Raw genomic sequence first — 13994 nt, 5'->3', positions numbered from 1 at the left:
AGAGGACGGCCGCACTCCCGCGCCTGCAGCTGCTCCTTTAACGTACAAAGGCAGGATTTCAAGTGAAGAGAAGAATGGGAGTCTGGCTGCGGCGTTTCCTTCGCTGCTACAACGGCAGAGTGGAAGAGCCTGAGAGTTTCGATATTTGGAAAACTGGATTCTGAATCGTGAGAGGCTTTGACCTCCCCCCCCCCAAATAAAACAAACCCCTTTGACTTCTTCTCTCAGCAGGAGGGGGAGGGAGGGCGGATTTACCATGAAGACAAATCGAAGATGCAGAGCCCTGCTAGCAGTGAGTCTGAATCTGATGGCTCTCCTTTTCTCCACGACAGCTTTTATCACGACCCACTGGTGTGAGGGCACACAGAGGGTCCCTAAGCCGAGCTGTGGGAAAGAGAAGAAGACAAACTGCCTCAACTACAGCGGGAATGAGACTGCAAATGAGACAAACCAGAATGTGGTTCATTACAGCTGGGAGACGGGAGATGACCGCTTCCTTTTCAGGTATTTCCACACTGGGATCTGGTACTCCTGTGAGGAAAATATCAATGCCGCTGGTAAGTATAAACCAACTTCCTTCCAGCTTGTGTTGCTTTGTGTTTGGCTCAGTGTGATAAACACACAGGCAAGCTGTTCTGTGCTGTATCTTAAAGCAGATTCGCCCTGCAGAGAGAGGCAGGATTTTAACAGTTCTTTGTTGAAAAGCAACCTGTTTCCAGCGAGGGCAAGGATTTGCTTGTTTACCTGCTGGCTGATGCAGGGTCTATGCTCTAAAGCCAGCTGAACCTCTGATAAGCAGGATGTGCTACCCTCACGGGCACTGCAGCCAGAGACTGGTCAGTGCTTCCCTTCTGGGAGCTGCTCCCCGGAGCGCACAAAAGACAGCGGATGGTAGTTGTTAAGGAGGTTCTGACAGAAGTGCCCCTGAAATAACCCCTAGGACAGTGGTCTGAATGACAGCGAAAGCCCAAAGGTCACAGTTTTTATCACGCTGTAGCCTAGACCGCATCTTTTCTGGTATCCCTTAAGCAAATGACCACCCACAAACCCTTCCTGGTGGCTGGTTTGTATGTTTATTGAGGTAGAGTACAGAAATGGCAGTGAAAGGACACAACTGGGCACAAGAAAGCTCATTTCTGTTCCCTGCCCAACCATTTACTTGCTGAGAACCACTCAAGAAGACACCTCTCCAGCTTATCAGTGCATTCATTTCCTCTGCTGTACCCTGGCACTTACCAAGAAATAAAACACTGGAGGGTGGATGGAAGGTAGCAGCCATGGGACTGATTTAAGTCTCAACAGATGCAAACTGATAGTCCCTACTCCCAGAGCTGTCTGTTAGAGCTAACATCCAAACTCTGCTTTTGAAAGAGCTTTTTTCTAGATTACGCAACTGGAAAATAAAGTTTAGAAATGTGGCACAGTAAGAGATGATGGTGGCTCGTGGATACTGGTTCCTCCTTGCTGGGCTGTTTCCATTCTATTCCATCCTGCCATTGCTCAAGGAGTAGACTGAGGAATTGGTCCTTCGCCACTGTTGGGAGAGAGGAACAGTTAATCATCCTACATGTTGTGTCTCTGAAGACACAACCTCCCTGATAATGGGAAGTTTATGAGATCCTGGTAAAACTGCTCTGTAAGGATGTACTATAAAGTGGGGCAAAACCTGGGCAGCAGCTCACAGTCCATTTCACCCCAAGGTGCTGTGTATGCCCACTGGTATTTTTGAGGATAGTGCTTCAAGAATTAGTTGGTCATTAACATTCAATTTAATGTATGAAAAGGAAAGTTCATGAACTCCAGCCTTGGGACTGTCGATAAACAGCTCCATGCTGAAATGAAAGCACCAAAGTAACCCTCTTGATGTTAGAAAAAAATATAGAAAAAAAGATGTTGTGTCTTACTGATTTGGAAATAAACTTAGGCCACAGCAGCCTGAGTGAGCAGCGTAAGACTCTCTGACTTTTTGAGTGTCTTAACTGGGATGGGGACAATCAAGCATGCCCAAATTTCTGGCAGATATTGAAAGCTTTCCAAGCCAAGATTTATGTGTGAGGTAAGTTGTAACTGTGTGACTCTAGCCCACTCAGAAAACTGAGTTATATGTGGGAGAAGAGAAACACAGTGATCTATTCTGTACTGGGTAAACAAAGCTGTGCTGTAGTGGGTGATTTCAGGAGATAGCTGGAAGCCAGCTTTAGAAAGTTATGGTGAAAGCAGGAAAGAAGGGGTTGTTTCTCCCTCCCCACACGGCCACAGCAGCCACATGCGTGTTTCCTCTTATTTGAAACACTAACTTGGTGAAAAGTACTCTTCAGTTAGCAGTCCAGGAGTGACCAACCTTTGGAAAGAATCCAGCCAGGCACAGGGATATATTGGCTTAGACATGCAGCTGCCTCATTCAGGATTTACCATAGTTTTTTCTGGTAAGGACAGGAACAATGTAATGGACACAGGTCTAAATTTGTCCCTAAGAGTGTCAACACAAAATAACCATGAAAGGTCTTCATTCAGACTTACAGGTTTGTAATACCAGACTGTCAGTATGTTGTCACGGCCTTTTGCAGCCTGACTGGTGATCATTTTACCTGAGCTCCAGGGCAGCGATGCACCAGCCAGCCTCAATACAACAGCACTGTGATCAGGTTTATACGTACACCTCCAATGCTCTAGGTATCTGTAGGTAATGCATTCCATAGGCTCATCACACCGCCCACAGCACACTTAATGACCACAGTCCTGTAGGTATCACAAGTCATACAGTCACCATATCATTCATAAACACCCTAGGATGTCAGGAGAATATCCAGAAAATACCACTAAGCACACAGTTAGTAGTGTATTGAATTAGTCAAAATTCCTAGCCTGAATGCACTCCATACATTCAATAACACCTTTCTTAAAGCTTTACCAATATCACACTGAAAATGACTGCAACAACAAACTTCCTCCAGGCAAAGTCCTTTCAGTAGCCACTCCATAGCCTCACACCTCTGTCAGCAGAACATCTGGCCACAATCCATGGTCAGCACCACTCTTACAGCTCCTGAACTATGCCTGATTCCTTACTGCTGGTGCCTGAAGTTAAGCAACATGAATCCCACCAGGAACACATGAATGCCAGTAACGCTCTCTGTGGTTGTGATACTGTCAAAACACTCCAGAGACTCCTAACATTCCCAGCTGTGAGCCGCTTTCTTCATCTAGCCACCAGGCTTTTGACTTCTCTCTCCCTGCACTCACAGTACTGTCAAAACTTCCAGCTCTCTGCACTGGTGCAGCTGCAACACAGCAGATCTTGTAGTGCAGATACAACAGGACCAGTTCCCAGAAGGTTGATACTGCAACGGGCAGGATTGTAGGGCTTCCAGTTGGCTGGAGGGGCTGGGACTCAGTCACACCTTAAAACGACATTTAGGTTGGAATGAAACCAATTTTTGCGTGTCTTGTCCTCCCACTGTTTACCTGAAATGTCCCTTTAGATTCCAGAGGTAGAGGTGCAAAAATCATGCCATCCACCCTCTGTGCAGAGACTAGCAAAGCAGGCCTTCATCTTGTTGCAAGTTTCTAGTTTTCACAGACATCTCTAACAGAGATTGAGTGCTGTGATTATTTCTGAAATAATTTGCAAATCTGGAGTTTATTTTCATCCAGCAGGTCTAAGATGGCTAAAGAATCCAAAAAGCATTTAGCACCTGAGAAATATAATTGCGAACAGAGGGACTGGAGCATACATATTTCATTGGTGGGTGAGTCCTGTAATTATTTAGCACAATTTCTGACTCAAAAGTATGCTGAATCCCAGCCTACCAAAAAGAGGATGAAGGATGTCCCTTTCAGAGTGGGTTCAATGCTTTGGATCCCATGTGGGTGGAGGTACCTTCTGTAAGAGCGATGCACCTAATCTCCAGAAAGGGATGAAGCTAAAGCATACCCTACAAGCTCTGCAGATTGTGCTGGTCACAAGTCCTGTTCTGCACTCACACACTGCACCAGGCACTTGGTGCCTCCTCCTGGGCCATGAATTCCTTGTCTATGGCCAGGTGTCTCAGAGCCAAGCTCTCTACCATTTCAATTCTGTTTGAGTATGACTTTGAGTGCGTATCTGATTTCACACCTGCAGCCTAGGTGTCTGCTTGTGTCAGTACTGGACACCTCACAAGATACCAGGCAAGTGATGTGCTAATAGCAACAGTGGTAAACTAGCTGGTAGATTCCGTGACTCAAGAACATACATAGCGCAAAAAAATTAACGCATCAAGTAGGCAAGGTGGCATACCTTATTCTAACAGGTAGAGGAGTTCGCGAGCTGGGAAGCAATAACAAGTTAGCCGATTTTGCTCAATAGTGCGTTTGCTTTGATTTTAATAGAAAAAAACATGAACTCAGATCTTTTTTTAGTTGCTAATGAACAGACAATCTCAGTAATAGCATCCACATTCAGAGGGAAAAGCAGCTGCCTAGGTGCCTTTTAAGAGAGTGCTGTCCCATTAAACAAACAATGAGTCTTTCCATGTTGCTTACCCATGCTCCATAGAAGTCAGGGAGATCAGGAATGGGTATACATAGGCTTGTTTTTTATTCTTGGAATGATATTTTGAGGGCAAGGTGTCTGTAGCTGTTTGTATGCTCTGTACCACATATTCCTTAGCACTCTTTAAGGAGTAAATGGCAGAGTGGAACTTACATGCTATGTTAGGATGCATCAAAATGGGCCATAAATATGGACATTAAATGCACATTTGAGAAGGAGCCAGGGAATGAGAGAGGTATATCCTGCAGAAATTAATAAATCTGTAACATATAAAGACAAGAATTTGCCATACACTTTCACAGATCCAGAGCGGTACTGCATCACCCTTCTCCCTCACCACCACGTGATAATAAGCATAAGTGATTCACTGTAGGTGGCTGTCCGGAGAGACGGACCGGGGAGAAGCACCTTGTGAGTATATAATTAAAAGCTAGAGGAATTGGGAATTCTTGCTGGATTATGAGAAATACAATATAATTGGCATGACTGAAACCTGGCGGGTTTATTTGCATGACTGGAATGTAAAAATTGGTAGTTATAAATTGTTTAGGAAGGAAGAAGTGGTAAAAGGAATTGAGGAGGTAGAGCTCTATATTAAAGATAAAATTTCCAGCGATAGAGTAACTGAACCCAGAGGGCCTGGATAATCTCCACTGGAGGATGTTGAAATAATTGGCACATGAAAATGCAGGTTTAGTAGCAAGAATCTGCACATTGCTGTATTCAGAGAAGACTGGAAAAAAATTATACAGGCCACTTGACCCAGCAACCTGAGGACAGTTTTCAGGGAAAGCACTCAGTACATGGTAGCAAATGGGTTTTATCAAAGGTAGAGTTTTATTAAAGGTAAATCTTTTAACAAGATGAATCACTTCTTAGACAAGGGTAATGCATTAGACCCCGTCTCTGCGGATTTACAAAAAAGCTTTTGATGGAATGTCCCACTGAAAATTCTTTACAGAAGAACTACAGAGACCGGAAAGAATGGTAGCAATGTGGTGATAAATGTAGGCATGCTTCCACCCTGGGGAATGCTAAACAGCCTGAGCCTCTTCAGACTGGAAGGAAGGCACAACGTACAGAGAACTATGATACTGGTGGGGATCAACTGGGAATGACAGAGATCAGACAAGAAATATCGTTGACTGCTTCCATGATTTAAGAACAATAAGGCACAACAGACAAAATGAAATACTCCTTCCTACAGAGCTCCCTGCTAGGGAATGTTGTGAAGGCCAAAACTGGGGATTGCACAGATCCAGGGAGGAAACATCCACTCGTGTTACTAATATGACAATTTGAGAGCAACCTCGGACCAGTAAGTCCCCAAACTAGTGATGCAGTACTGATATCACAAGGGGAGTATGTGAGCAGAATCACCCTATACCCAACCCTTTGTTCTTCCTTAACTATCTGTCATAGGATGAAGATACAAAGATAGTGAAGTAGGTAGATCTTTTGCTTGAACCTGTGGTGCAGATTTTACTTTATTTATTATGATGGGGATAAATAGAGACATTGTAAACTGACTAAAGAACAGTCTTACAAGGAGGCTGTGGCAAGTAATATAAAAAGGGAAATTATCACAATGGAGATCAGATATTTCTGGTTGTCCTCAAATTTGATTTTGGGACTGATTCTGTTATTGCTGAGATTAGCGATGCAGGAAAAAGAACTAGGGATACAATTCAAGTCACCTGATCTGTAAAAAAAAAAAAAAAAAAAAAAAAGGCAATATGAATCCTACAGCAAACCATTAGCAAATGTAGATGTCTGTGCCTAAACTGATCAACATCATCATTACAGTCAGCAGAGACTAGTGATTACTTCTTTGGGAGATTAAATTCCTCCTCATATGGGATGAACTGAGCCCTGGGATTACAGTTTGCTCATTGGCCAAAAAGGAATCTGTCTAAGAAGTTGCCATTTCTAACACAGAAGTCTTAATTTGAAGAGAATAATCCTACTTTAAATGCACTCTTTACATATGCCGTGACACAAAGTCTGGGAATATTGGCATTACAGAGATTTTTCTGCATACCTAAAAATGTGAGCTGGTCTGATAGAGTTGTAAGAATAGTATTAAAATTTAAAAAAAGGTTAAAAGCACCCAGTGCTAAGGCATAAAATTCTGTGAGGTCACAGATAGTTATCAATTGCAGGCAAAAGATAAGAAACAGGCTGTGGGCCAGTGTTTGACTGTGGGGTGACTGTGAGCTGCAAAGTGTTGCGATATAAAGGAAAGGTGTTACTCTAGGGAAGAACCAGCACCACTGTGTAAGGCACAGGTAACACCAGTGCATTTTGCTAATGCCATCGTGCATACTTATGGTAAGAAAAAGGGGGAGGTGAACTAGATGCAGAGTTGGATTTCCCAGGTAGGTAAGGAAAAGAGAATCTCCTTCAAGAAAAGAAAAGAAAAACTGGTCCTCTTTAGTATAACAAATTGAAGATCTAGAGCGGATGTGATGGTACCTTATATATATGGATAAATATCAAGAAAATAATATGATTTAAGTAACTTGTCATTGAGAAAAAAAGTGAAAATCCAAGGAGGGGTTCCCAGAAAGTGCATCTCTGGACTTCACCTCCACAGAGGGCAGTGTGAGCAAAGGAATTCATGGGCTGAAATGGAGACTTCTTAAAGTCGCAGAAAGAACTGCAGGAGGGAAGAAGAATGTTTCTGGCACGAGGAAGCTTGGAGTGAGTCCTGCATAGCTGATTTGTTGATATCTTAAGGAGGTCTGAAAGGAGCCATCTTGGTTTGACTGCCTTGCTCACACTATTTCTATATTCTATGACACGACATCCATGCTTCAGGGTGGTTGCTGGTCACCAGTGGAAGCCAAGAAAAAAATAGTTGCTGACTTGATGCATATCACGTTTTCTGGAGGGTTTTATGCCCTCTCTAAAGCATCAGAAATTGGCTACAGGTGGAGACAGTATGTGAGGAGGTTGCTTTGCTGCCGTTGACATTATTACAGCTTCTCAGTATCTAATTGGTATGTCTGCTCATGCACTGAACATTAAACTGATGATCTAATTTGGGATCAGAAGGGAAGTCTCCCTAAGGCTAGATAACAGGGATAGTAACACATTTTTGCCTTCCTTTACAACATGGAGAAGGGACCATTTCAGAAAAGCACGTGTAAATTCCTCCTAACAAATCCCTGGTTTTTTGCTTACAGGGTAAGATAGGCCTGGTCGTAGGAATTTAAGCTGTATCATAAGAGTCTTCAGATACGTTCATGTTCCTCACGATGACTCTTGCTCTCTTCCTGGGATACGATAGCTGTGATTTCTGTGGTGGTGATTGCTTTATTATAGACATTCAGGTTTTTTATAGGATGCTGGGAATATTTTGTGTCTGCAGTGCACTGGGAATTTTGGATTTTAGGTCCTTCTCATCCTGCTAGACAGACTAGCTGTATCAATATCTATCATACATAAAATGTGGATATAAAGTCCCTGCAGGCTGAGACTCATAACAGAGTAAAATAAAGGACTAGGGAGTGAACCACTCCTTATTTGATAAGTTATTCTCTACCTCATGAGCAAAACCTGTGTTGCTTTCTCTTCGGAGGCATCTGTCCTCAACCATTTAACCCAGTAGCCTTAAAGGAGGCATTTGAGGAGTTCTGGTAGTTCCTTGTAAATGGAATAAACTTCAGAGTGCTGGAAGACTAACAGATAGGTCCCATATTTCAAAAAGAACTGGGATGCTTACCCCGGTGTCAGTTAGTGCAAGGTATGAACAGATCCATTCAGGGCTACAGAAATAAATATGGGATGGAATATCAATCATCATGGTATCCCCGTGGTTTTTAAATTACACCAGACTCAATCCTGAATTTAAAACTTTCCTTATATGGAATTAACAGAACTGACTTACTGACAGATCTCAAAATGGGGACTTACCAGGGAACAGGGCTGCTTCTAGCAGGATCCTCTGTTAATCATGAATTGGTGTAATGTTATTCAGTATTCTTGTTGCTAAACAAAATGGTAATATAAATCTTTGCTGATCTAGCTTACAAATGGCTACAGAATACTGCAAATAATAAGCAGCAGATGATATTAATATGGAATGACATGCCTTGTAGAATAGTTACAGGCAAACAAAATTCACTTCAAGGTGTTCCACCTTGCATTCGGTTGCGTTTGGTGGGGAAAAGGACACAAACCATGCTTACAATGTGGGAAACTGATTGAGAAGCAGAGCCATTCCATCATGTCTAGACTCAGTAGATTTGGAGAGACCAAAAAACACATCGTACTGTCATTCAGCCTGGTTTCACTGTGCATCACCTGGCCAGACAAAAACCACTAAATGAGAATTTGTTGCAAAGTTATTAGATACAATCTTGGAAATAAGGTTCACAAGAAGAAATACTAGCACAACGTTTTTCACTTGACTTCAAAAACTGGTTACTCATTTGCAGTGTACTGCAGCATACTTCCTTTAAAAGTCTGTGGCTGAAAGGTTAAGGTTATCTCAGTTTCCATACTCCAACTCAGGTGTGCCTGCCTGGAAAAACAGGTCACTTCAACCCAAAAAGCAGCTGAGCATCTTTGGATAGGGAAGGTGGGAGAAGTTTCTGGAGTTCACTTTGAAACAGGCAGCCTAAATTGCAATGGCTAAGAGGAACAGAGAGTGGATGGATGTGCAAACCAGGGGAGAAATATTGTTATGGTGTTAACTGTGGAGAAGAAATACAGGTTGATGTAGTACAGGCTCTGACATTCAAGGTCCCCTCTCCTCCAGCAATCCCTTTGCCTCTTACCTACAGTCACTTGCACATGTTTCAAGCTGCAACCTCAGAACTCGTGTTCACAGCGATGTGCCATGCCATCAGAGTAATGCTCTGTCCCGAATCTGTCTTTCCCTCCATTTTGGCACACGTCAGCTTTTGATGTTTTCATTTTCTGGAGTAATCCCATCTGTGAAAAGGAGTTTCCTTCTTTGCTGTCAGTGACTTTCATCTCTGCCTGCCCTGCTCATGTACCTTTGGAGCGAGGGTACAGATCCAATGCAAATACTCTGGTTGGGCATTATCTGGAGAGAAGCACTGGCATGGTTAAAAGAGAATCCACATGATCCACAGCTAATAATCGGAAGGAGTGGGAGCTATTGAACCACATGTCTTCTACAACCAGGGCTTTAGGGTCTTATTGGTCACTTACTCCTTTGATCTTTGTTAATCACCAGCCTGAATGGAACCACTAATGCAGCCACACGGGACATCATAGAAGGCATGCTGTACTTCGTACAATGAAGTATATATGTCAGCTACATCTTCTGTGAAGAGCATAGTTTCTAGTCTTTCACAGTTTTGTGGGGAGACCTTATAGTCCCACAGATACTGAACCGCCGATAACTAGTTTATTTTGGCATATTTACATCAGCACAGAGAAAGCACAGCGTGGCAGATGGCCACCTGTGGGGTGAACAGGTGAAAACCTTCCTCTTCCCATAATGTGGCTTGAAATGCTTAAAGCAACACAGAACACTTTGTCTGATTTAATGTTTTCCAGATTATAAAGTCAGGTCTAATTTGACACCAGAATCATTGAAAGCCTCTCTCAGCACCATTGTTTGCTTGATTCTCCCAATCATTTAGAAATCTGAACTATTTTCCAGCTCTCCAAATGACAGATGTGTGTACACATCCATCAGGTCTTACCAAGATAATCAGATGAGTCTTGTGACTTGGATGTGTTTGAATTAGACGTGATTTGAGAGCAGCCTGTGGAGATGTTTACTTTCAGATACTGTGCAAGATTTTTCACATCAGGGAGAGTTTCAGTGCAGAAAACGCAGTTGCCATGGCACGCAGTCCCCGTTAGCACAAACGCGTTGGGCATTCCCTGCTCTGCCCGCACCCTCTGCCACCTGCACAGCTACCTCCTGCTCCAACGAACCGAAGAGGAAACTCCACAGTGTGGATGATACCACTCTGGTCAAATTATGACCATTTCTTTGGGCATATGTGAATTGAGGAAAAACACATACCTGACATGAAAAAGTGGAAAGCTTTAAGCTTTTCCACTTTAAAAGGTGGAAAGTTCTAAAAGTTTAAGCTTGCTGAAGGAGAACAGTAGTAGATCATTCAGATTTAAAAACAACCCCAAAAGGGGAAAAGATTGTGAGTTAGCTCAGCAGAGGCTGAGAAATTGAACAAATTCTTGTTATTTGGAAGTAAAAGAAATGTTGACGGGCAGCAGCTATGAATGACAGCTGTCAGAGTAAGAGAAAACAATTGTTTTCATAGTTCAAGACATAATTTAGTGTAATTCTGTATGAACTTGTTTATTTTCCAGAAGAAAATATCGCTCCAGCAAAATCAACATGGTCAACTGGAAAATGTTGATTTTGCAGATTAATACTCTATTTTTAACTAGAAAAAAATTCAGTTAAATGCTCTGTCTAGGATCAGTTTAATCAAAAGTGGAATATTTCACTCATTAATTAACCTGATACAACTCAGTTTGAGTGAGCTTATTAACCTGTATTTTCCCTAATGTAGTACTTTATTTCACTGAAGTTGTGTTGGAGTCCTCAGCCTCATCTAGGCTGGGATCCCTTGAGGTTTATATCTTTTTTTAGACAAATACAATGACTTTACTCTCAGTAGATGATGTGGGATCTCATCAGAATCACATGACTCCAGATATAATTGGAGAGATAAAGATTTGTTAGGGCCTATTGGGAAAAAAGCGGACCTTGTCTTTCATAGGCTGGGAGCCAGAGTGTTACTAAAAGGGAATGCTGTTTAAATGGAATTTAATCATTTAAATTTCCATCAGACCTGTACTTTTGAACTCGTAAAATTTTATGCAGAGTAAGTGAATACAGACAGCTTTTTCTTTTTTTTGCAAGATGAAAAGCAGAGTTACAACAGAGATCCTTCTTTCAGTCAGAACTACCGGATTTCTTTTAAGTCAAATTATTTAACTAGAATATTTTGAAATCATGTAGTTGGAAGACATACAAACTAGGATTTTTTCAGAGTTGTTTTTATTTTGCTGCCCTGGTTATCAATTAGGCATTTATCACCGGCTTAGAGAGGAAAGAACTACAGGAATGTAGGACCAATGAGTATGATCCAGGACATCAGCTTCTGGTCCTTGCTATTGCAACAGCCATGTTATAAACTTAGAATATTGTCTTAAAGCCTGTGCTGGTTTTGGTCTGTTTTCTGCCTTCTTTCCAATTTCTAGTCTAAACCACCAGTTTACTGAGGTATACTCTGGACAAACCCAATCACTGCTGTGCAGTGGGGGGTCCTGAAGACAGGAGCAAACAAACCATATATTTTAGACAACTGGTGGAAGAAACAGTAAAATACATGTGGGTTTCACAGACGCTTAAAGTCAGAGTGATTCCAGTGTGCACATTGAGCTTGGAAGTACGTCTGTGTGCTGTAGTTTAGACCCAATCTATGTGCACCTAGACCTGGCTTTCCAGCTGCCCTATATAGCTCTCTAATTGCTCTCTAGTGTCTTCTAGTGACCCATAGAAGAACGTCAGCCTGCATCCACTTTGGAAGCTGCAGCTAGGCACATCTGATTTGTTGCAGTGCAGTTTCACTGTGCTCATGGCAAGGTGTGCAGAGCATAACGGGGAAAGTAGCCCAGAGCCCTGGAGCCAGTATACTGTGCAGACCTGATGGCTCTATGGGACCTGTTTGTCTTAATTTTCTGGCAAGATTGAGTTTGGGAGGTTTGGAGAAGCCATTTCCCTTTCTTAGCTTTTGCTTTCAAATTATTGTTCAGGCTAGGGAGGTACAGATGTCTCTGAACTCTGCCTGAGGAAGGTAAGAGGAACAAGCATTTGCCTCCAGCACAGAGTCCCAGCTGTCCAAAGTGTGTGACACTGAAGTAGGACTCTTCAGTGGAGAAGGTAAGAGAGCAGCCCCACTACCTCCATGTGCTAGGGAAAGGGAGGTGTCTGGGGGACTGGTCTGCCTATCTGAGGTGACAGAACACGTGGGTGACCCCTCCACCATGTGCAACTGCTTGCCAGCAGTGTCCCGCAGTGCCTCCTTCCCATCCCTGCAGCAGTCTTACTCTTACCAGCTCATTTACTTTCTACAGAATGCAGCTCTGCCAGAATAGTGCCTGCTTTTCACACAGCCTTCTACTTTTTCCCGAAATGATTTGCTTTTGCAGACATGAGATGATTTGCATGACAAGTGTGTGCCACAGACTTGGAAGGGCTGAAGCTCAGGCCTTCCCACCATGTTGTGAGCAGCAGAAGGAGAAGAAAGAGTATGGGCCTCATGCTGGAAGCAAGACAGAGAGATCATCTCCTTATGCTGCCACAACATTCTTTCTGTGTCCCTGGCACTGACACAGTGATAAAATCCACATCTTCCTGTACACTGTTTCCTAAGAACATGCAGAAGCCCAAAGCTGAGCTTTCTTCAGTAGAAACTCCTGAGGAGCTGGAAAACATTTGACCTGCAGTGCTGCGGGAGCTTCCACAGCTGCAGAGCCATGAAATGGGAAAAGTCTCAATGAGCCTGTCTGAGGAAACGCTGTGCATGCTCCTGGGAAGCTCAGCCCAGGGGACTTTAGGGCCCAGGGAATTTCTCCTCCCTTGCCTGTTTGCTGCTGGTGTCCTTCCCCGTTCAGGCTAGGCACGTATTCAAGATGCAGGTGCACCCACATGCGCGCGCGCACACGCGCGCACACACACACACGCAAGCATGCATGACACCAATGTGGCTGGCCACACAGACCAACCCAGAGAGAGCTGTGCCTTTACCAGTACCCACAGAAAGAAGATCACTACCATCAGCAAGCTCGCTCCTCCTCTTCCTCCTCTCTGGCTGAGCAGGTTTGCAGATCAGGACTGAAACATTCATGCCCCTTCCCTCTGTAGATGCACAAGCACATCACACTAGTAGTCCCTCGGATATTATCATGGGCTCTAAGCCTATTATCCATACCAAGACCTCAAGACTCTTACCCAGCCACCAGTTCAGACCTTGGGTCTTTCCAGATATGTCTCCTCCCACTCTCTGGCTGGTTCAGTTTGAAGTTCCCTAGCAAATTACAAATACACATAGACATGAACATATGAAGGATTAGATTAATTAATTAGGATTAATTGGAGGAAAACACACACAAATTTTGGGCTGTTACTGGTACCCAGTCCTACGGGCCCCTGTGAGCTATGCCCCATTCTTGGGAAGCCCAGCAGAGCCACAACTGAGCCCATGCAGAGCCAGTCTGGTTATGAGGGAATGCATTTGCAAGGGCTTGCATAGGTGATGTTTCTACCTCACCCTTGGGAAGCCATAGAAGAAGCTGGTACCAAGTGCTTTGCTCTTATTGACATTTAGGTGGTCGATCAGTCCTCTTCTCCTCAGCCTCCAACAGCTTGACACTGCTGAGCTCCAGAGAGCTTCACATGCATTGTACATGGCTATTGCTGCTGCATGGAAGTGGAGAG

General features: G+C 43.4%; 1 protein-coding gene across 1 annotated transcript in view; it reads left to right on the top strand.

Annotated features, from left to right (window-relative positions):
- The first annotated feature begins 256 nt into the window (after positions 1-256).
- Positions 257-13994, top strand: part of GSG1L (GSG1 like) — a 57978-nt gene continuing 44240 nt past the window's right edge. The window contains exon 1 of the mRNA XM_075059285.1: positions 257-557. Coding sequence (XP_074915386.1) covers positions 257-557 — 301 coding nt within the window. The remainder of the gene's footprint in view (positions 558-13994) is intronic.

The sequence above is a fragment of the Buteo buteo genome, chromosome 29, assembly GCF_964188355.1.
Source record: "Buteo buteo chromosome 29, bButBut1.hap1.1, whole genome shotgun sequence".
NCBI lineage: Eukaryota > Metazoa > Chordata > Aves > Accipitriformes > Accipitridae > Buteo > Buteo buteo.
This window is presented reverse-complemented; position numbering and strand designations above follow the sequence as displayed.